Below are 25,107 nucleotides of genomic sequence, written 5' to 3' on the forward strand. Positions count from 1 at the left end.
CTAATTAAATAAAAATAAGTGACAATAAAAACATGGAACTTGAGCATTGAAAGTTTGTGCAGCCTTGGCTTCTTGTGGATAAACACGATTAGTCATCGCTTCTAATTTGACAGGCACGAGTTCTAAGCCTGGCACTTGCAGTCCAAACAAATTATATACGGACTATAAACTAATTAAATAAAATTCGATTATTCCCAAAGACCACTGATGAAGAGTACTTGGCAATTTTCGAAACAGCGTTGTATGGTCAGCCAAACTTCAATAAAATTAAAAAAATAAATTTTTGTGTTTGTCCTTTATTTCTTTCTTTGTTATTCGAAAACCCCTCTAAATTTTAATAAAGCTTCTTTGTCACTATACAAAGTAAGTCTAGCCTTACAGCAACACTAATACTGCATCCGTAATTGTAATAAACAAATAATTATAAAAATACATTACACGATTTATACCGTATATTCTAAATTTTTATGGATATTCTTAGTTATTTTATAAAAGAGTACTTCAAAAAAAAAAAAAAACTAAGTAAATAGATAACTAATGTAATAAGTAACAGTATTCATTTAACATACTTCAATTAATTATATTTAAATTTCATGGATATTCTTAGTTATTATATAAAAGAAAATTAAATCGGAGTACTTTCAAAAAAAAAAAAAATTAAGTAAATAGATAACTAATGTAATAAGTAACAGTATTCATTTAACATACTTCAATTAATTATATTTAACTTTCATGGATATTCTTAGTTATTATATAAAAGAAAATTAAATAATACTTCAAAAAAAATTAAGTAAATAGATAATTAATGCAATAAGTAATTTATTTAGTTATTATTGCTATTCTGGCAATTGATGTCTTATTGTTGTTAACGTTCGCGCCACTGCTACTGTTGCCGTCGCCGTTGCTGTCCCAAGTGTCAGTTTGATTTTATCACATTCCATGCATTCGATACTTGATTTATTGATATTAAAAAAAACGTTCATTGGATATATATTATTGAAATATAAAAATTGTTAGATGTTAACTCTTTTCTATTGTTTAATTTCGTATTTATAATTTAGTTAGTAATATATTTGAATTTCTTTAAACACTTCATTTGGTTTCCTTTGTGATTAATAATGTAACATATTCTGCGGTAAAGCAAAGGCACTAGAGATGGACACACGTCTCTCAAAAAAAAAATTAGTTTTTTTATATAATTTTTTTTTTATTTAAAATACTTGATAGTTGTTATGGTATAAAACACTGTTCCAGGGTATAAATTTATATATTAACAACTTCACGCCGCTTCCGATAAGAGTTTCATATTGTTTGAGATTTGGCACAGCAACTAGGCGATATGGCAGCACACATTTAGTAGTTTTTGACGATGGCATCCTAACATCTGGCAGCGATAATTTTAGCTTCGCTTTTTTGCTTTTTCCTTCCCCTTCTTCTTAATTGGCTACTGGCGGTGTGTGCACGTTTTTTTGGCTTGACAAGATATTAATAATTTATCAGTTCAAAATTTGAATAAGAATGTAATAAAATTTAATTGACTATATCCTTAACGAATAAATACATAAACTTTTGCGTGTGTGGAAATTCGTGTTTGTTTTTCATACATTTGTTGGTGCCGAAACCCGGGAATTTCGGTTTTTATTTAAAATTAAATTGCGTTTTTGGCTTTTTTGGCGTTTTTATACGAAGAAAATATGGCTGCCCTAAATAAGCGTACGGCTGCGTGGTCATCATTAAAGCGGGTAGCTGCAAAAATAGTGGCGGATGACTACGTTGAGGATGGCTTTGGTATGCAGCAAGATCGTGCAACATTGCAGGCACACTTCGAAAAACTAGAAACTGCACATGGTGAGTTGGTGGCTTTGGCAAGAGATGATACTGAATTATGGTCTCACATCAAGTTGTGGGACGAGGTGGAAGACTTATATAACGAGGCGTGCGTTGCATTGCGGCGTGAGTTGGCCCGTTGTGATGCACAAAATACGGATGCACCTTCCAATATGGCAGGCGGTGCTGTATCTTCCCAAGGCTTGGCAATTAAATTGGAACGATTGGCGGTACCCAAGTTTGATGGCACGATGCGCAATTGGCTGGCATTTAAGGACACATTCGAGACATTGGTACATTCGCAAGAGTTTCCAGAGGCATACAAGCTTGACAAACTGCGAGAGGCAGTCCATGGTGATGCAGTGGCGCTTGTCGGAGGCATGTACAGTGGCGGGTACGATGAGGTATGGGCTGCACTGAAGGCTCGATACGACAATCCGAAACAGTTGGCTGAAATACACGTGGCTAGGCTAATTGGCTTCAACCCACCACATGCTGAGTCAACATCTGCGTTGCTCTCGGTGGTTGATACAGTGCGAGAGTCCTTGCGAGCACTTGCAGTAATGAACCTACCTGTGGATCAATGGGATGCATTGGCGGTACCCATGATAGTGGCCAAGTTACCAACAATTACGCAACAGGCATGGGGCATGAGCCGCACAACTAATCAAATTCCTCCTTTGGCAGATTTGCTTGCATTTTTGGAGACACGAGCTCACAGTCTAGTTGGCACTGTTTGGCGAGAAATGGAGAGCAAACCAAAATCTGATGACAAGACCGCTACACTACAATATCGTGGCACATCTCAGGCTGATTATAAAAGGCCAGGCTCACGTCTAATGAGGACAAACCTAATAGCAACTACTTCAGGCCACTGCCAGTTTTGCAATGACGCATCGCACCAAATAGGCAAGTGCACCAGGCTATTGGCTTGCTCACCAGCGGAGCGCTTCACACTGCTTAAAGGCTCGAATCTTTGCTTCAATTGCTTGAAACCTGGACATTCTACTAAGGCATGTGGCTCAACTAATTGTCGCATATGCAATGGCAGGCATCACACTCTACTATGCCGAAGTTCACCAGCGCAAACTCCTCCTTTGCAAGAGTCCAAACAGCAGGCACAAGCTACACCTCAGGCACCAGCGAAACCGAACCAGGCTGGCATTCCACCACGTGTGCATCAGTGACTACACCATCCAATGCAGACATTCGCTACTATAGGCAATCGGGTTATACTCTTGGCAACAGCACAAATACGCATCTTAAATGGCTTTGGCGATATCGACTCGTGTCGAGCTCTATGCGATCCAGGCTCTCAGGTAAGTCTAATGAGTACGCGATATTTTAATCAACTGGCTCTGCGGAAGCAGAAAAGTGCATTGCAATTACAAGGCGTTGGCAGTGGCAATCGTTCATACACTAATGGCCGGGCAGTCTTGCGCATATTTTCGACTGTCAATGCTTTATTTGGCTTGGATGTTGAATTCTACATCATCAACAAAATTACCTCAGCAATCCCTGTGGCTCCAATCATGGAAAACTGTTGGCAGCATTTACGCAATTTGCCCTTGGCAGACCCGAAATTTGGCGAAACTGGTGTTATAGATGCATTGCTTGACTCAGACGTATGGGGCCAATTGTTGGCAGATGGCATAGTTCGTGGCGAGCTTGATGATCCTGTGGCACAAAATACGCAATTAGGCTGGGTTGTATTCGGACCAGCCGAAGCAACCGTGCATAATTACAAGGCGGAACAATCTATGGCATTGCGTGTGGAGGCGCCTGATGAGCGAGTTGATGACCTTCTACACAGGCTATTTGAATCCAAAGAAATTGACATGGCTAAAGGCGATACACTAGCAGCAGTTGATCTTTGCGAGTGCATTTTCATGAGCACACATAAGCGTTTTGATGATGGCAGTTATTGTGTACAAATACCATTTACACCAGATGCTCCACCACTTGGCAATTCACATCAGATGGCACTCAGGCAATTTCACCAGTTGGAACGAAAATTGGCATCCAACTCAGAGCTGAGCCAAAGATATGTGGCTTTTATGCGCGAATACGAACAACTTGGTCACATGCACCCTATTCAGCATCATTCAGGCGACCCATCTCAGGCATACTACATTCCACATCATGCAGTCATGGCAAAATTCCGAGTCGTATTCAATGCTTCCGCAAAAACATCGAATGGCATATCATTAAATGATACACAACTCGCTGGCCCCCCAATACAGGATTTATTACTTAACCTTTTGCTTCGCTTCAGGCAGCATCGAATAGCATTCACAGCTGATGTGGAGAAAATGTTCAGGCAAGTCAAGGTTGACGAGAGGCACAGGCAGTGGCAACAGATCCTCTGGCGGGAATCATCCGATCAGCCCATTCGCACATATCAATTGGCTACCGTTACATATGGCACAACTAGTGGCACATATTTGGCTGTTCGCGCTATGCAGCAATGTGGCAGAGACAACTCTTATAAACTCTCAGATGAAGTACGAGCTAAAACTGCTTTGCACAGCATCCTGTATGATTTCTACGTAGATGACTACCTTAAGAGTACACCTTCTATTGGCATGGCGATTCAACTGGCGGCCGATGTCTCATCTGTTTTGGCAGACGGTCAGTTCCATCTCAGGAAATGGAAATCGAATAGCGCTGAAGTCTTGGCACATCTTCTTGGCGATGCTGATCCATGTCAGCTTAATTCGCACTTGGCAGAAACTACTGTTCTTGGCTTACACTGGGATCCACTCACTGATGAACTCTTCTATCAGGTCAGCTCTTATGATGCACAACATCTTACGAAAAGGCAAGTGCTTAGCGATGCCGCAAAATTATATGATCCAATTGGCATGTTGGCACCGGTCATCATTACGGCTAAACTTTTCATACAGAAACTCTGGCAGGCAAAATTGGCATGGGACGACCCATTACCACTTGAACTGTTGCAAGAATGGCTTATATACCGAAGGCAGCTGTCCCAACTGGAGGCAGTGCGAATACCGCGTTGGATAGGCATGCAACCCGGATATCAAATACAACTTCACGGCTTCTGCGATGCTAGTGTCAAGGCAATGGCTGCAGCATTCTATTTGGCAACAAACCACAATGGCAGTATCACTAGTCACATTATCGCATCAAAAACTAAAGTGGCACCATTACATTCGGTAACAGTACCCCGATTGGAACTTTGTGCTGCGCAATTGTTGGCTACTCTTTTACACGAAACAAGGCAGGCTTTGCATTTGGAGCACGTACCATACACTCTATACTCCGACTCAAATATTGCTCTATGTTGGCTACGCAAAAACCCATCACAATTAAAGCAGTACGTTGCTAATCGCGTTGGCTGTATTCAATCGATGACAGATATCAGGCATTGGCATCACATTCCTACCAAACTTAACCCAGCTGATTGCGCCAGTCGTGGCATATCCCCTTTGGCGTTGCAAAACTACGCATTATGGTGGCACGGTCCTAATTCAACTGATTATTCAATCAATGAGCTGCACCACTGTGCACCAGCAGAGCTGGCAATAATGGAAGGCGAGTTAAAACCAGTTAAGGTAAAGGCATTGCAGGTAATAGGCCAACCCGCATTACAGACACACTACACTGCTGGCGACGAATTGGTCGTCATAGATCTGTTGGACCGGTTCAGTCATCTTGGCAAGCTATTGCGCACTACTGCATACATATTGCGTTGCAAAAAGGCACATCATCGTTTTCGTTCGCATACACACATCTGTACAGGCGAAATGGACATTGCTTTAAATCACCACATCAAGGCAGAACAAGCGAAATATTTCGCAGCGGAAATTAAGCAGCTGAAAAAGGCACAGCCCATATCCACATCCAGCAAGATCATTGCACTGAGTCCATTCATCAACTTCACAGCGGACAATATATTGCGAGTAGGCGGACGCCTACACAATGCGAGGGTGGCAGAGCCACAGCGTCATCCAATCATTCTTCCGAAGGATAGCACATTGGCCAGGCTTTTAATATGGCAGGTGCATCAGGACACACTTCATGGCGGTATACAAATCATGCTTCATACGATTCGACACAAATATTGGATTCTACAGGCACGCATTTTGGTTAAGCAATGCATACACTCATGCGCGATTTGCAGGCGGCATAAACACATAATGCTAAAACAACGTATGGCGACATTACCAAAGGCTCGGGTCACCCCATCTCCACCATTTGCAAGATCTGGCTTAGACTATTGCGGTCCATTCAACATACGCATTGGCTCCAAGGCTGTACGAACAGTGCGGAAGGCTTACGTGGCAATCTTTGTGTGCATGGTAACCAAGGCAGTGCACATCGAACTGGCTGAAGATCTCACTTCTGAGGCTTTCATAAATGCATACACCCGTTTCGTAAACCGGCGTGGTCCATGTAATCATTTATACAGTGACAATGGCACTACATTCATTGGCGCAGATCGCTTAATGGCCGCTGACTTACAGGCTTGGCATAATGAATATTCTCAACAGCAATTGGCAAATCGAGGCACAAAATGGCATTTTCTACCACCTGGCGCACCTCATCAAGGCGGTCTATGGGAAGCTGCCGTTAAGTCAGCGAAGAAGCACTTACTACGCATTGTTGGCACCCATTCCATTTACTATGGTCAGCTACATACTCTACTTGTACATATCGAGGCTTGCTTGAATTCACGTCCACTTATACCATTGCATGACACTTGTGACGACAAGATGGCTCTATCACCTGCAGATTTCCTGATTGGCAGATCTCTATTGGCAGTACCAGACGCACCTATTGGCAAAGTACCTAGCAACAAATTATCATACTGGCGACAATTAAGGCAAATGCAACAGCATTTTTGGCGACAATGGCATGATGAATATCTTTCAACTTTGCAACCACGTTCCAAATGGCATCAGAATGGCGACAACATCAACATAGGCGATGTCGTGGTTATCCGGCACGAGAATCTACCAGCTACACATTGGCGGCTTGGCAGGGTGATTAAACTTCACCCAGGCGAAGATGGTTTGGTCCGAGTAGTCACGATCAAGCATTCAGCAGGCGAATGCATGCGACCTATCCAAAAGATATGCAGGCTTGTGGAGCATCCTGAACGTACCCGTCCAGTCGGGGAGGATGTTTGAGATTTGGCACAGCAACTAGGCGATATGGCAGCACACATTTAGTAGTTTTTGACGATGGCATCCTAACATCTGGCAGCGATAATTTTGGCTTCGCTTTTTTGCTTTTTCCTTCTCCTTCTTCTTAATTGGCTACTGGCGGTGTGTGCACGTTTTTTTGGCTTGACAAGATATTAATAATTTATCAGTTCAAAATTTGAATAAGAATGTAATAAAATTTAATTGACTATGTATATCCTTAACGAATAAATACATAAACTTTTGCGTGTGTGGAAATTCGTGTTTGTTTTTCATACACATATATATATCTTTTTTTTTATTTCTTTTGTATTCTTTGCGGATCACTGTTCCGTTCAAAAAAACTTAACCAAGAAGACAGAAGATCCTCCGAATGGTCCTTTTATTTACTTTTTTATAACTGCTTAACTCAGACTTTTTAATCCGCCGTTTCGCGGTCAATAAACTCAAGCTTTCAAAAAAAAGCTTCCAATTACTTTGCTGTTGGTTATTCTTTCGTTTCTCGTCTTGCGCTGTTTATGCTGCACACTCTTTTCTATTCCTTTCTCTATTTCCCGCTGCAATATTTTGGCGATCAAACGAAAATGTAAAAAAACAAATAAAAATGACATCTCTCACGTTGCTGTTTCCCTTTTTTTGTTTGTTTTGATTTGTTCCATAAATGTGTTTGGGTGCTAGTTACTTTTTTCTTAACTATTATTATTAAAAAAAGAATTTATTTAAACTAAAGTAAGACGGATAAACCGAGAGGACATGTCAAATGTTATTATTCTATAAGTTTCTTTATTGTGGCATAGTTCTACTTTCTTAAGAATTTCCGCTTACATCCAGCAACTTCTTTCACAACACAACTCCACTGACATTATTGCTGTAGACCAGCCGTGAGAATCCGAGGTAATATCAATGAAATATTTGTCAATCAGTGCTTTTAATTACTTAATTATCCTAGGTCCTCAACGCTATAAGATCAATTTTATTTTTCTGCAAAATTGATCATTGCATTCCCCCCATACTTCCAGTAAAAGGTAAATCCTGTTGTAAGGGTTGACATTGTATTCCCAATATTATGTTTACGCTTTTTCCATACTGCCTTCGTACTCTTCTCGATTAGAGTCTACGTAGTACAATTTGATATCGCTGACGTGGGCTGTTTTCCTGGTTTTAGTGATCTTCTACTATTACAGTTACTGGCGATTGGAAACATTTCACCTTGTATGGCCCACTGAATTTTTGACTTAGTTTCGCGGCAATGTGATCAACCGCTTTAGACAAAGTATGGTTCCTTACCAGAACTTGATCCCCTATTTTCGGTTTCCAATCCCTACGGCGGAGATTGTGATGCCTTGCCTGTTCGATCGAAGAGTACTGCATATTTTGCCTTACCACTTACATGATAATTTGTAATTTCTGAGCTTTGTCGGTAGGAGAGATTGGCACGTCACCGGTACCTGGAGTGACCTTGTCAAATTGATTAGCAGGCATACGTGGTTCTCGCCCGAAATTCAAAAAGGCTGCTGAGAATCCCGTAGATTCGGCTACATTTGAGTTCATCGCTAATGTAATTTCTGGCAAATATACGTCCCAATTCCTGTGGTCGCCTTCCGTGAGCTGACTGATAAGGGTCTTAACGGTCCTATTAGTCCTCTCTGTGGGGTTTTCATATGGGGCGTATGGAGCGGTAAACTGTTGTGTTATACCCAAATCTGAGAAAAAAGTTCTAGTAGCCCGATTGGTAAACTGGATCCCATTATCTGATAATAAGACTTTTGGTACACCGAAGCGCGCAAGAATACTTTCTCTGAAGGCCTTTTGAAGGCCGATTGTGGTCGCCTTCCGTTGCGGTACTAGCTCAACCCATTTTGTGAACTTATCCACAAAGACCAGAAGCATGCAGTTTCCTTGTTTGGACCTTGGCAATGGTCCAACAATGTCCGCGCAGATGGTACACCATGGTTCTTCTGCTAATCGTGTTAGCATTAGTCCGGCAGCAGCCTGTTGGTTCGGTTTAAACCTCTGGCACTTCGCACATATTTACTAATATCGCGAAACATACCTGGCCAAAAACACAGTTTTGATATTCTTTGCTTAGTTTTCCTTACTCCGAAATGTCCTGCTACAGGTACGCTGTGATTCTCCCGTAATATCTGTTGTTTTAGAACTGTTGGCACACATAATATCCATGGCTTATTGTTCTCGTCCTAATCATAGCTGGGTATATGTCTACACAGCTGGTAATTTTCTATGGTGTAGTCTGCGAATTTCTTTGGATACAGTTTAACCTCCTCTTTTCGTTTGTGAACCCAGTCTGGTTCAGCACACACACCGTCGCTGGTTTTTATCCTTCTAACTAAGGCTGCAGTTCCTTCCGGTTGACGCGATAATGCATCCGCCACCACATTGTATTTACCTTTCCGATATTGCACTCTACTTACGATATTTGGCCAACCCGATGTACTTGGGGCCTCATTCCTTGTTAACTTACTAAGTCTTTCAAACTCGTTCGCCAATTGTATTAAATCGTCTAATGACGAGAACTCACGACGCTTAATATGTAGCTGGTATTCCGGCATACTATTATGATAGAGCCGGTTTAATTGTTGTTCTCTCGTGTGTCCGGCTTGTCGCATCAAATCCTGCAGCGCCAGCATGTAGTTCTTAAACGATTCGTTTTTCAATTGATGTCGGTTACGAATGGTGTCCTCTAATTCCTCAAAATAGTTACTGGGCAAGAAAAACGCGAAAAAATCTTGTTTGAATTTACTTCACCTCACCCATCGTCGATTATTGTTACGAAACCAAATTAAAGCTCTTCCTATTAGCACCTCTGGCATTAATTTTGGTAAGATGTCTTTTGAGATATTGTATACCTCGGCAAGCTCCTCCAACCTTTCGATAAATGGTAACGCTGGTGTTTCACCATCATAATGCAGAGCCCATTTACGCACCTGATTGGTTATTCTTGCTATGTCGCCAAAATCCTCTTCAGTTGGCTTGGTTTCTGAAATGGATGGTTTGTATGGTTCAGGTTCATGATTCATCGGTTAAGGCGAGCTTCCGCGGTTATATTTCGCTTCAATTTCAAGATACTTATTTCCTGGCTCCTCTCCCTTCATTACTAATTCACGTAACCGCTTACGAAGGTCCTCTACTATTCCCGTGGTGTCATCGTCGAATTCCTCCAGCATCGCTACTAGATCTTCCCTACGTGCCGCCGCAATCCACGCTGTCTTAACCATATTGGATGTTTACGATATAAATAACCAAAAGAAATCGAATCTAGTCTAAATCGAATCTAAACACGAGTCCCTGCTCGGGCGCCACTTGTAACGACCTTTCCGGCCTCTACCGCGGCCGGGGTATACTCAGCGTATACCAGGGTTCAGTACAAGAACTCAACAACAAAGAGCTAGAAATTGGAAAGAAAACTATAGGTCTAAGAATTTTCCTTGTAAACGAAGATGAGAGGTGCAGTAATGTAATTTAATTTTTTTCTAATTTTTTTTCTTTTATTTATAACTACAAATTTCCAAGTACAAATTTTTCAATTACGATCAATAAAATATCTAAAAGAAATTAATTAACAAAGCAATTTTTGTTTTCCGCGTATCAATTTTTTTTTTTATATATTTCCCCTCGCAACTATTCACTAATTTTTGTGATAATGAAAACTACGAAGTAAAAAAAAACAAATCACACTCACCGCAGTTGTAGTGATGACGTCACCGCTCCTCTGCTGTACCTGGGATATGTTTTTAAACAAAAAAAAAACCCAACCAAAGTTGAATCTCTATATCATAAATATTTACAAATATACGGGGGTGGAGAAAAAAAAAATTAATAGGCTATATTAAATTACAAATAATTATAAAAATACATTACACGATTTATACCGTATATTCTAAATTTTTATGGATATTCTTAGTTATTTTATAAAAGAGTACTTCAAAAAAAAAAAAAAAACTAAGTAAATAGATAACTAATGTAATAAGTAACAGTATTCATTTAACATACTTCAATTAATTATATTTAAATTTCATGGATATTCTTAATTATTATATAAAAGAAAATAAAATCGGAGTACTTTCAAAAAAAAAAAACTAAGTAAATAGATAACTAATGTAATAAGTAACAGTATTCATTTAACATACTTCAATTAATTATATTTAACTTTCATGGATATTCTTAGAGATTATATAAAAGAAAATTAAATAATACTTCAAAAAAAACTAAGTAAGTAGATAATTAATGCAATAAGTAATTTATTTAGTTATTATTGCTATTCTGGCAATTGATGCCTTATTGTTGTTAACGTTCGCGCCACTGCTATTGTTGCCGACGCCGTTGCTGTCCCAGGTGTCAGTTTGATTTTATCACATTCAATGCATTCGATACTTGATTTATTGATATTAAAAAAAACGTTCATTGGATATATATTATTGAAATATAAAAATTGTTAGATGTTAACTCTTTTCTATTGTTTAATTTCGTATTTATAATTTAGTTAGTAATATATTTGAATTTCTTTAAACACTTCATTTGGTTTCCTTTGTGATTAATAATGTAACATATTCTGCGGTAAAGCAAAGGCACTAGAGATGGACACACGTCTCTCAAAAAAAAAATTAGTTTTTTTATATAATTTTTTTTTTATTTAAAATACTTGATAGTTGTTATGGTATAAAACACTGTTCCAGGGTATAAATTTATATATTAACAACTTCACGCCGCTTCCGATAAGAGTTTCATATTGTTTGAGATTTGGCACAGCAACTAGGCGATATGGCAGCACACATTTAGTAGTTTTTGACGATGGCATCCTAACATCTGGCAGCGATAATTTTAGCTTCGCTTTTTTGCTTTTTCCTTCCCCTTCTTCTTAATTGGCTACTGGCGGTGTGTGCACGTTTTTTTGGCTTGACAAGATATTAATAATTTATCAGTTCAAAATTTGAATAAGAATGTAATAAAATTTAATTGACTATATCCTTAACGAATAAATACATAAACTTTTGCGTGTGTGGAAATTCGTGTTTGTTTTTCATACATTTGTTGGTGCCGAAACCCGGGAATTTCGGTTTTTATTTAAAATTAAATTGCGTTTTTGGCTTTTTTGGCGTTTTTATACGAAGAAAATATGGCTGCCCTAAATAAGCGTACGGCTGCGTGGTCATCATTAAAGCGGGTAGCTGCAAAAATAGTGGCGGATGACTACGTTGAGGATGGCTTTGGTATGCAGCAAGATCGTGCAACATTGCAGGCACACTTCGAAAAACTAGAAACTGCACATGGTGAGTTGGTGGCTTTGGCAAGAGATGATACTGAATTATGGTCTCACATCAAGTTGTGGGACGAGGTGGAAGACTTATATAACGAGGCGTGCGTTGCATTGCGGCGTGAGTTGGCCCGTTGTGATGCACAAAATACGGATGCACCTTCCAATATGGCAGGCGGTGCTGTATCTTCCCAAGGCTTGGCAATTAAATTGGAACGATTGGCGGTACCCAAGTTTGATGGCACGATGCGCAATTGGCTGGCATTTAAGGACACATTCGAGACATTGGTACATTCGCAAGAGTTTCCAGAGGCATACAAGCTTGACAAACTGCGAGAGGCAGTCCATGGTGATGCAGTGGCGCTTGTCGGAGGCATGTACAGTGGCGGGTACGATGAGGTATGGGCTGCACTGAAGGCTCGATACGACAATCCGAAACAGTTGGCTGAAATACACGTGGCTAGGCTAATTGGCTTCAACCCACCACATGCTGAGTCAACATCTGCGTTGCTCTCGGTGGTTGATACAGTGCGAGAGTCCTTGCGAGCACTTGCAGTAATGAACCTACCTGTGGATCAATGGGATGCATTGGCGGTACCCATGATAGTGGCCAAGTTACCAACAATTACGCAACAGGCATGGGGCATGAGCCGCACAACTAATCAAATTCCTCCTTTGGCAGATTTGCTTGCATTTTTGGAGACACGAGCTCACAGTCTAGTTGGCACTGTTTGGCGAGAAATGGAGAGCAAACCAAAATCTGATGACAAGACCGCTACACTACAATATCGTGGCACATCTCAGGCTGATTATAAAAGGCCAGGCTCACGTCTAATGAGGACAAACCTAATAGCAACTACTTCAGGCCACTGCCAGTTTTGCAATGACGCATCGCACCAAATAGGCAAGTGCACCAGGCTATTGGCTTGCTCACCAGCGGAGCGCTTCACACTGCTTAAAGGCTCGAATCTTTGCTTCAATTGCTTGAAACCTGGACATTCTACTAAGGCATGTGGCTCAACTAATTGTCGCATATGCAATGGCAGGCATCACACTCTACTATGCCGAAGTTCACCAGCGCAAACTCCTCCTTTGCAAGAGTCCAAACAGCAGGCACAAGCTACACCTCAGGCACCAGCGAAACCGAACCAGGCTGGCATTCCACCACGTGTGCATCAGTGACTACACCATCCAATGCAGACATTCGCTACTATAGGCAATCGGGTTATACTCTTGGCAACAGCACAAATACGCATCTTAAATGGCTTTGGCGATATCGACTCGTGTCGAGCTCTATGCGATCCAGGCTCTCAGGTAAGTCTAATGAGTACGCGATATTTTAATCAACTGGCTCTGCGGAAGCAGAAAAGTGCATTGCAATTACAAGGCGTTGGCAGTGGCAATCGTTCATATACTAATGGCCGGGCAGTCTTGCGCATATTTTCGACTGTCAATGCTTTATTTGGCTTGGATGTTGAATTCTACATCATCAACAAAATTACCTCAGCAATCCCTGTGGCTCCAATCATGGAAAACTGTTGGCAGCATTTACGCAATTTGCCCTTGGCAGACCCGAAATTTGGCGAAACTGGTGTTATAGATGCATTGCTTGACTCAGACGTATGGGGCCAATTGTTGGCAGATGGCATAGTTCGTGGCGAGCTTGATGATCCTGTGGCACAAAATACGCAATTAGGCTGGGTTGTATTCGGACCAGCCGAAGCAACCGTGCATAATTACAAGGCGGAACAATCTATGGCATTGCGTGTGGAGGCGCCTGATGAGCGAGTTGATGACCTTCTACACAGGCTATTTGAATCCAAAGAAATTGACATGGCTAAAGGCGATACACTAGCAGCAGTTGATCTTTGCGAGTGCATTTTCATGAGCACACATAAGCGTTTTGATGATGGCAGTTATTGTGTACAAATACCATTTACACCAGATGCTCCACCACTTGGCAATTCACATCAGATGGCACTCAGGCAATTTCACCAGTTGGAACGAAAATTGGCATCCAACTCAGAGCTGAGCCAAAGATATGTGGCTTTTATGCGCGAATACGAACAACTTGGTCACATGCACCCTATTCAGCATCATTCAGGCGACCCATCTCAGGCATACTACATTCCACATCATGCAGTCATGGCAAAATTCCGAGTCGTATTCAATGCTTCCGCAAAAACATCGAATGGCATATCATTAAATGATACACAACTCGCTGGCCCCCCAATACAGGATTTATTACTTAACCTTTTGCTTCGCTTCAGGCAGCATCGAATAGCATTCACAGCTGATGTGGAGAAAATGTTCAGGCAAGTCAAGGTTGACGAGAGGCACAGGCAGTGGCAACAGATCCTCTGGCGGGAATCATCCGATCAGCCCATTCGCACATATCAATTGGCTACCGTTACATATGGCACAACTAGTGGCACATATTTGGCTGTTCGCGCTATGCAGCAATGTGGCAGAGACAACTCTTATAAACTCTCAGATGAAGTACGAGCTAAAACTGCTTTGCACAGCATCCTGTATGATTTCTACGTAGATGACTACCTTAAGAGTACACCTTCTATTGGCATGGCGATTCAACTGGCGGCCGATGTCTCATCTGTTTTGGCAGACGGTCAGTTCCATCTCAGGAAATGGAAATCGAATAGCGCTGAAGTCTTGGCACATCTTCTTGGCGATGCTGATCCATGTCAGCTTAATTCGCACTTGGCAGAAACTACTGTTCTTGGCTTACACTGGGATCCACTCACTGATGAACTCTTCTATCAGGTCAGCTCTTATGATGCACAACATCTTACGAAAAGGCAAGTGCTTAGCGATGCCGCAAAATTATATGATCCAATTGGCATGTTGGCACCGGTCATCATTACGGCTAAACTTTTCATACAGAAACTCTGGCAAGCAAAATTGGCATGGGACGACCCATTACCACTTGAACTGTTGCAAGAATGGCTCATATACCGAAGGCAGCTGTCCCAACTGGAGGCAGTGCGAATACCGCGTTGGATAGGCATGCAACCCGGATATCAAATACAACTTCACGGCTTCTGCGATGCTAGTGTCAAGGCAATGGCTGCAGCACTCTATTTGGCAACAAACCACAATGGCAGTATCACTAGTCACATTATCGCATCAAAAACTAAAGTGGCACCATTACATTCGGTAACAGTACCCCGATTGGAACTTTGTGCTGCGCAATTGTTGGCTACTCTTTTACACGAAACAAGGCAGGCTTTGCATTTGGAGCACGTACCATACACTCTATACTCCGACTCAAATATTGCTCTATGTTGGCTACGCAAAAACCCATCACAATTAAAGCAGTACGTTGCTAATCGCGTTGGCTGTATTCAATCGATGACAGATATCAGGCATTGGCATCACATTCCTACCAAACATAACCCAGCTGATTGCGCCAGTCGTGGCATATCCCCTTTGGCGTTGCAAAACTACGCATTATGGTGGCACGGTCCTAATTCAACTGATTATTCAATCAATGAGCTGCACCACTGTGCACCAGCAGAGCTGGCAATAATGGAAGGCGAGTTAAAACCAGTTAAGGTAAAGGCATTGCAGGTAATAGGCAACCCGCATTACAGACACACTACACTGCTGGCGACGAATTGGTCGTCATAGATCTGTTGGACCGGTTCAGTCATCTTGGCAAGCTATTGCGCACTACTGCATACATATTGCGTTGCAAAAAGGCACATCATCGTTTTCGTTCGCATACACACATCTGTACAGGCGAAATGGACATTGCTTTAAATCACCACATCAAGGCAGAACAAGCGAAATATTTCGCAGCGGAAATCAAGCAGCTGAAAAAGGCACAGCCCATATCCACATCCAGCAAGATCATTGCACTGAGTCCATTCATCAACTCCACAGCGGACAATATATTGCGAGTAGGCGGACGCCTACACAATGCGAGGGTGGCAGAGCCACAGCGTCATCCAATCATTCTTCCGAAGGATAGCACATTGGCCAGGCTTTTAATATGGCAGGTGCATCAGGACACACTTCATGGCGGTATACAAATCATGCTTCATACGATTCGACACAAATATTGGATTCTACAGGCACGCATTTTGGTTAAGCAATGCATACACTCATGCGCGATTTGCAGGCGGCATAAACACATAATGCTAAAACAACGTATGGCGACATTACCAAAGGCTCGGGTCACCCCATCTCCACCATTTGCAAGATCTGGCTTAGACTATTGCGGTCCATTCAACATACGCATTGGCTCCAAGGCTGTTCGAACAGTGCGGAAGGCTTACGTGGCAATCTTTGTGTGCATGGTAACCAAGGCAGTGCACATCGAACTGGCTGAAGATCTCACTTCTGAGGCTTTCATAAATGCATACACCCGTTTCGTAAACCGGCGTGGTCCATGTAATCATTTATACAGTGACAATGGCACTACATTCATTGGCGCAGATCGCTTAATGGCCGCTGACTTACAGGCTTGGCATAATGAATATTCTCAACAGCAATTGGCAAATCGAGGCACAAAATGGCATTTTCTACCACCTGGCGCACCTCATCAAGGCGGTCTATGGGAAGCTGCCGTTAAGTCAGCGAAGAAGCACTTACTACGCATTGTTGGCACCCATTCCATTTACTATGGTCAGCTACATACTCTACTTGTACATATCGAGGCTTGCTTGAATTCACGTCCACTTATACCATTGCATGACACTTGTGACGACAAGATGGCTCTATCACCTGCAGATTTCCTGATTGGCAGATCTCTATTGGCAGTACCAGACGCACCTATTGGCAAAGTACCTAGCAACAAATTATCATACTGGCGACAATTAAGGCAAATGCAACAGCATTTTTGGCGACAATGGCATGATGAATATCTTTCAACTTTGCAACCACGTTCCAAATGGCATCAGAATGGCGACAACATCAACATAGGCGATGTCGTGGTTATCCGGCACGAGAATCTACCAGCTACACATTGGCGGCTTGGCAGGGTGATTAAACTTCACCCAGGCGAAGATGGTTTGGTCCGAGTAGTCACGATCAAGCATTCAGCAGGCGAATGCATGCGACCTATCCAAAAGATATGCAGGCTTGTGGAGCATCCTGAACGTACCCGTCCAGTCGGGGAGGATGTTTGAGATTTGGCACAGCAACTAGGCGATATGGCAGCACACATTTAGTAGTTTTTGACGATGGCATCCTAACATCTGGCAGCGATAATTTTGGCTTCGCTTTTTTGCTTTTTCCTTCTCCTTCTTCTTAATTGGCTACTGGCGGTGTGTGCACGTTTTTTTGGCTTGACAAGATATTAATAATTTATCAGTTCAAAATTTGAATAAGAATGTAATAAAATTTAATTGACTATGTATATCCTTAACGAATAAATACATAAACTTTTGCGTGTGTGGAAATTCGTGTTTGTTTTTCATACACATATATATATCTTTTTTTTTATTTCTTTTGTATTCTTTGCGGATCACTGTTCCGTTCAAAAAAACTTAACCAAGAAGACAGAAGATCCTCCGAATGGTCCTTTTATTTACTTTTTTATAACTGCTTAACTCAGACTTTTTAATCCGCCGTTTCGCGGTCAATAAACTCAAGCTTTCAAAAAAAAGCTTCCAATTACTTTGCTGTTGGTTATTCTTTCGTTTCTCGTCTTGCGCTGTTTATGCTGCACACTCTTTTCTATTCCTTTCTCTATTTCCCGCTGCAATATTTTGGCGATCAAACGAAAATGTAAAAAAACAAATAAAAATGACATCTCTCACGTTGCTGTTTCCCTTTTTTTGTTTGTTTTGATTTGTTCCATAAATGTGTTTGGGTGCTAGTTACTTTTTTCTTAACTATTATTATTAAAAAAAGAATTTATTTAAACTAAAGTAAGACGGATAAACCGAGAGGACATGTCAAATGTTATTATTCTATAAGTTTCTTTATTGTGGCATAGTTCTACTTTCTTAAGAATTTCCGCTTACATCCAGCAACTTCTTTCACAACACAACTCCACTGACATTATTGCTGTAGACCAGCCGTGAGAATCCGAGGTAATATCAATGAAATATTTGTCAATCAGTGCTTTTAATTACTTAATTATCCTAGGTCCTCAACGCTATAAGATCAATTTTATTTTTCTGCAAAATTGATCATTGCATTCCCCCCATACTTCCAGTAAAAGGTAAATCCTGTTGTAAGGGTTGACATTGTATTCCCAATATTATGTTTACGCTTTTTCCATACTGCCTTCGTACTCTTCTCGATTAGAGTCTACGTAGTACAATTTGATATCGCTGACGTGGGCTGTTTTCCTGGTTTTAGTGATCTTCTACTATTACAGTTACTGGCGATTGGAAACATTTCACCTTGTATGGCCCACTGAATTTTTGACTTAGTTTCGCGGCAATGTGATCAACCGCTTTAGACAAAGTATGGTTCCTTACCAGAACTTGATCCCCTATTTTCGGTTTCCAATCCCTACGGCGGAGATTGTGATGCCTTGCCTGTTCGATCGAAGAGTACTGCATATTTTGCCTTACCACTTACATGATAATTTGTAATTTCTGAGCTTTGTCGGTAGGAGAGATTGGCACGTCACCGGTACCTGGAGTGACCTTGTCAAATTGATTAGCAGGCATACGTGGTTCTCGCCCGAAATTCAAAAAGGCTGCTGAGAATCCCGTAGATTCGGCTACATTTGAGTTCATCGCTAATGTAATTTCTGGCAAATATACGTCCCAATTCCTGTGGTCGCCTTCCGTGAGCTGACTGATAAGGGTCTTAACGGTCCTATTAGTCCTCTCTGTGGGGTTTTCATATGGGGCGTATGGAGCGGTAAACTGTTGTGTTATACCCAAATCTGAGAAAAAAGTTCTAGTAGCCCGATTGGTAAACTGGATCCCATTATCTGATAATAAGACTTTTGGTACACCGAAGCGCGCAAGAATACTTTCTCTGAAGGCCTTTTGAAGGCCGATTGTGGTCGCCTTCCGTTGCGGTACTAGCTCAACCCATTTTGTGAACTTATCCACAAAGACCAGAAGCATGCAGTTTCCTTGTTTGGACCTTGGCAATGGTCCAACAATGTCCGCGCAGATGGTACACCATGGTTCTTCTGCTAATCGTGTTAGCATTAGTCCGGCAGCAGCCTGTTGGTTCGGTTTAAACCTCTGGCACTTCGCACATATTTACTAATATCGCGAAACATACCTGGCCAAAAACACAGTTTTGATATTCTTTGCTTAGTTTTCCTTACTCCGAAATGTCCTGCTACAGGTACGCTGTGATTCTCCCGTAATATCTGTTGTTTTAGAACTGTTGGCACACATAATATCCATGGCTTATTGTTCTCGTCCTAATCATAGCTGGGTATATGTCTACACAGCTGGTAATTTTCTATGGTGTAGTCTGCGAATTTCTTTGGATACAGTTTAACCTCCTCTTTTCGTTTGTGAACCCAGTCTGGTTCAGCACACACACCGTCGCTGGTTTTTATCCTTCTAACTAAGGCTGCAGTTCCTTCCGGTTGACGCGATAATGCATCCGCCACCACATTGTATTTACCTTTCCGATATTGCACTCTACTTACGATATTTGGCCAACCCGATGTACTTGGGGCCTCATTCCTTGTTAACTTACTAAGTCTTTCAAACTCGTTCGCCAATTGTATTAAATCGTCTAATGACGAGAACTCACGACGCTTAATATGTAGCTGGTATTCCGGCATACTATTATGATAGAGCCGGTTTAATTGTTGTTCTCTCGTGTGTCCGGCTTGTCGCATCAAATCCTGCAGCGCCAGCATGTAGTTCTTAAACGATTCGTTTTTCAATTGATGTCGGTTACGAATGGTGTCCTCTAATTCCTCAAAATAGTTACTGGGCAAGAAAAACGCGAAAAAATCTTGTTTGAATTTACTTCACCTCACCCATCGTCGATTATTGTTACGAAACCAAATTAAAGCTCTTCCTATTAGCACCTCTGGCATTAATTTTGGTAAGATGTCTTTTGAGATATTGTATACCTCGGCAAGCTCCTCCAACCTTTCGATAAATGGTAACGCTGGTGTTTCACCATCATAATGCAGAGCCCATTTACGCACCTGATTGGTTATTCTTGCTATGTCGCCAAAATCCTCTTCAGTTGGCTTGGTTTCTGAAATGGATGGTTTGTATGGTTCAGGTTCATGATTCATCGGTTAAGGCGAGCTTCCGCGGTTATATTTCGCTTCAATTTCAAGATACTTATTTCCTGGCTCCTCTCCCTTCATTACTAATTCACGTAACCGCTTACGAAGGTCCTCTACTATTCCCGTGGTGTCATCGTCGAATTCCTCCAGCATCGCTACTAGATCTTCCCTACGTGCCGCCGCAATCCACGCTGTCTTAACCATATTGGATGTTTACGATATAAATAACCAAAAGAAATCGAATCTAGTCTAAATTTAATCTAAACACGAGTCCCTGCTCGGGCGCCACTTGTAACGACCTTTCCGGCCTCTACCGCGGCCGGGGTATACTCAGCGTATACCAGGGTTCAGTACAATAACTCAACAACAAAGAGCTAGAAATTGAAAAGAAAACTATAGGTCTAAGAATTTTCCTTGTAAACGAAGATGAGAGGTGCAGTAATGTAATTTAATTTTTTTCTAATTTTTTTCTTTTATTTATAACTACAAATTTCCAAGTACAAATTCTCAATTACGATCAATAAAATATCTAAAAGAAATTAATTAACAAAGCAATTTTTTTTTTTCCGCGTATCAATTTTTTTTTTATATATTTCCCCTCGCAACTATTCACTTATTTTTGTGATAATGAAAACTACGAAATAAAAAAAAAACAAATCACACTCACCGCAGTTGTAGTGATGACGTCACCGCTCCTCTGCTGTACCTGGGATATGTTTTAAACAAAAAAAAACCCAACCAAAGTTGAATCTCTATATCATAAATATTTACAAATACACGGGGGTGGAGAAAAAAAAAATTAATGGGTTATATTAAATTACAAATAATTATAAAAATACATTACACGATTTATACCGTATATTCTAAATTTTTATGGATATTCTTAGTTATTTTATAAAAGAAAATTAAATCGGAGTACTTCAAAAAAAAAAAAACTAAGTAAATAGATAACTAATGTAATAAGTAACAGTATTCATTTAACATACTTCAATTAATTATATTTAACTTTCATGGATATTCTTAGTTATTATATAAAAGAAAATTAAATAATACTTCAAAAAAAATTAAGTAAGTAGATAATTAATGCAATAAGTAATTTATTTAGTTATTATTGCTATTCTGGCAATTGATGCCTTATTGTTGTTAACGTTCGCGCCACTGCTACTGTTGCCGACGCCGTTGCTGTCCCAGGTGTCAGTTTGATTTTATCACATTCAATGCATTCGATACTTGATTTATTGATATTAAAAAAAACGTTCATTGGATATATATTATTGAAATATAAAAATTGTTAGAATTTAACTGTTTTCTATTGTTTAATTTCGTATTTATAATTTAGTTAGTAATATATTTGAATTTCTTTAAACACTTCATTTGGTTTCCTTTGTGGTTAATAATGTAACATATTCTGCGGTAAAGCAAAGGCACTAGAGATGGACACACGTCTCTCAAAAAAAAATTGGTTTTTTTTTATATAACTTTTTTTTTATTTAAAATACTTGATAGTTGTTATGGTATAAAACACTGTTCCAGAGTATAAATTTATATATTAACAACTTCACGCCGCTTCCGATAAGAGTTTCATATATATAACTTTTTTTTTATTTCTTTTGTATTCTTTGCGGATCACTGAAGTTAAACTCTGTCATACGTTCTGCCCGTTCCGTTCAAAAAAACTCAACCAAGAAGACAGAAGATCATCCGAATGCTCCTTTTATTTACTTTTTTATAACTGCTTAACTCAGACTTTTTAATCCGCCGTTTCGCGGTCAATAAACTCAAGCTTTCAAAAAAAGCTTCCAATTACTTTGCTGTTGGTTATTCTTTCGTCTCTCGTCTTGCGCTGTTTATGCTGCATACTCTTTTCTATTCCTTTCCTTTTTTTTGTTTGTTTTGATTTGTTTCATAAATGTGTTTGGGTGCTAGTTTCTTTTTTCTTAACTATTATTATTAAAAAAAGAATTTATTTAAACTAAAGTAAGACGGATAAACCGAGAGGACATGTTAAATGTAATTATTCTATAAGTTTCTTTATTGTGGTATAGTTCTACTTTCTTAAGAATTTCCGCTTACATCCAGCAACTTCTTTCACAACACAACTCCACTGACATTATTGCTGTAGACCAGCCGTGAGAATCCGAGGTAATATCAATGAAATATTTGTCAATCAGTGCTTTTAATTATTTACTTATCCTAGGTCCTTAACGCTATAAGATCAATTTAATTTTTAGTACAAAATTGATCATTACACTAGTTAAAGTAGATACACAACATCGGCAATAAAATAAATGAATAAATGGAATAAAATAAAATAAAGTAAAAATAAAATAAAATAAAATAGAATAAAAAATATAATAAAAGAAATTACTCTGTGGCATTTAACTATCAGTGGTGTCGATGTCCACGACTCCACACTTATAAACTATATTACTTTGCCATTGCTAGTATCCTACTATACTTTATAACAACAGTCCACAAGACTTGCATGATTCATACTCGCTGCAGCCCTGAGATACATACAATATGTTGCGTTCAATATCTTGGAATGTGTCGTAAACGGAGTAAAATTCTGGCACGGTAGCGAGGCCGGCTGGATTATTAACTCCGCTATACCACTATTGAATCGTAGCAAAAAAAAAAAATAGTGCCAGGTTGTTTTATTTAACAAAACAAAAAAAAATGCAATTATGATGATCAAAATGGATCAAAAGAAAAATAAAAATAAAAAAAAAAAGAAACAAGAAAAAAAATGTGTATAATAGAAACTGTCTAAGGATATAACTGGGTCTACCATTACCACTCCGTACTGTTTCTGTCTATGTCTGTCAGTTAGGACCTACCCACCCTCAATACTCTACCGTAGTTACCATGAGCTGAAGTAAAAGGCCCTACTAAATTCCTTACAGCTCCTTAATTTGATTATTCGTCCCTGTTCTGTCTAACTCATTTTCACCTTACCTCAAGCTAACATTGTCCCCTTTTTAACATCCACCTGTCGTCTATATTTTCTGATATTAAGCCATCTGAAATAATTTTTCTCTTCTTACATTTTTTTACAATTTAGATTACATTGATTCTATATTAAAGATATAATGAAAATAAACACAAAAAAAATGAAGAAAAAAGAAAAAGTGAGTTACAAATAAGTAACACTAAATTTATATAACTAATATTCTTCAAATTATTGGCATAAAAAAATATATAAAATTAGATAATAAAAAAAAATATTAATAAAAGTAAATATAAAATATGTATGCAAATATAATAAAAACAAAAATGTCAAAAGAAATCCAAAGAAAAAAACTAAAAAGAGAGGAGTATTACAAATTCATCTTCCCGTCGATGACGTCATCAGCAAGAAAACCTGTAAATAAAACCAAACTCCCCTTATATTTGTACCCTTAATATAGGCATATAGGTGCTACCTATATACAAACATATATATTACGTTTATTTACTTTTTTTCTCTTTTAAATGTATGTTTAGAACCAAATTTAAACAAATATTAAATATATTTAAGGTAAATATTATCTTAACTAGATTAATAAAAAAATAAAAAAAATAATAATATAAATGCACACGAGCTTTTTTTTTTTACTCCTTCTGTTTCAAAAATTAATTTAATTAAATATTTAAAATTCAAAAATAATAAAAATTATGAAAATTACTTCAAAAAAAAACTTTATAAATGATATATATAAATTATTTATATGAGATAATGAATTTTTTTCATTTGTTCGCCACTTAGCTGTTGTTGATGTTGCTGTTTTGATGCTGCTTTTTGTGGAGCTTTTATAAATTCTGGATAATCAATAAAACCATAAAGTACTGTATTATCCATTGGTAAAATAAGATCACTTAGTGTAACTAATCCCTCACCAAAAAAAATTGTTTTTCTTCAATATGTGGTTTTTGCCCTTCAGTAGGTTGTTCTTTGCTGTCTCATTCATGTCAGTGAATAAGTGATTTTGTTAATTCACAGCCATTAAATAAAATTGCACGTAGCGTACATTATTGTTTTTTATTTTTTTTTGTTTCACTGAGAAACTTGAATTTTGTTTTTTTATTTTTGTTAATCAAAAAAAAAGATTCATCTTAGCAAGATGAGTTTAGCAATTTCTTCACAAATTAAATAAAATTGTATGTAGCGTACATTATTCTTTTAATTTTTTTTTGTTTCACTGATAAATTTGAATTTTGTTTTTTTTTTGTTATTTAAAAAAAATAACATTCACCTTAGCATACATTAAATGTTATGCACAATATTTTTCTTTTTTTTTAGCACACGATGTTGCTAATTCGACTCTCAAAAAAACTGACCCACGATCTTCTTCCGCTAGATATTTTATATTCCCGCTCGAGTCAACGTTTGGAAGTTTGGCTATATAACGTTTATCCTAAAACCACTCGCTCAGATACTCTTACAACATATGAGCTTTCACCATACTTAACATCCACACTCTTAAATACTTTAATGTACACACTTAGCATCCACATAGCACCACAACCAAAAAAAAAATATCCGTAAATTACATTAAATTGCCAACATTTATCGTAACACGCTCGAAACCGTCGATGTCACTTTTAGCATGGAATGGGCTGGTAAAAAAAATATAAATCATTTCTTCGACCCATTCCCT

General features: G+C 39.2%; 5 protein-coding genes across 5 annotated transcripts; all 5 read left to right on the forward strand.

Annotated features, from left to right (window-relative positions):
* Window positions 1-1,694: 1,694 nt before the first annotated feature.
* On the forward strand, window positions 1,695-3,014 carry LOC119665474. The gene has a single exon (XM_038074695.1). It carries the CDS (start codon window positions 1,695-1,697, stop codon window positions 3,012-3,014), a length of 1,320 nt encoding a protein of 439 aa, XP_037930623.1.
* A 12-nt stretch (window positions 3,015-3,026) lies between these two features.
* On the forward strand, window positions 3,027-6,983 carry LOC119665475. The gene has a single exon (XM_038074696.1). It carries the CDS (start codon window positions 3,027-3,029, stop codon window positions 6,981-6,983), a length of 3,957 nt encoding a protein of 1,318 aa, XP_037930624.1.
* Window positions 6,984-12,132: 5,149 nt separating this feature from the next.
* Window positions 12,133-13,452, forward strand: LOC119665476. Its single transcript, XM_038074698.1, has one exon. The coding sequence runs from the start codon at window positions 12,133-12,135 to the stop codon at window positions 13,450-13,452; it is 1,320 nt and encodes a 439-aa protein (XP_037930626.1).
* A 12-nt stretch (window positions 13,453-13,464) lies between these two features.
* On the forward strand, window positions 13,465-15,918 carry LOC119665477. Its single transcript, XM_038074699.1, has one exon. It carries the CDS (start codon window positions 13,465-13,467, stop codon window positions 15,916-15,918), a length of 2,454 nt encoding a protein of 817 aa, XP_037930627.1.
* Window positions 15,919-16,034: 116 nt separating this feature from the next.
* LOC119665478 lies at window positions 16,035-17,420 on the forward strand. The gene has a single exon (XM_038074700.1). The coding sequence runs from the start codon at window positions 16,035-16,037 to the stop codon at window positions 17,418-17,420; it is 1,386 nt and encodes a 461-aa protein (XP_037930628.1).
* The last annotated feature ends 7,687 nt before the right edge of the window (window positions 17,421-25,107 follow it).

Source organism: Teleopsis dalmanni, chromosome 1 (genome assembly GCF_002237135.1).
Source record: "Teleopsis dalmanni isolate 2A chromosome 1, ASM223713v2, whole genome shotgun sequence".
NCBI classification, from domain to species: Eukaryota; Metazoa; Arthropoda; class Insecta; order Diptera; family Diopsidae; genus Teleopsis; species Teleopsis dalmanni.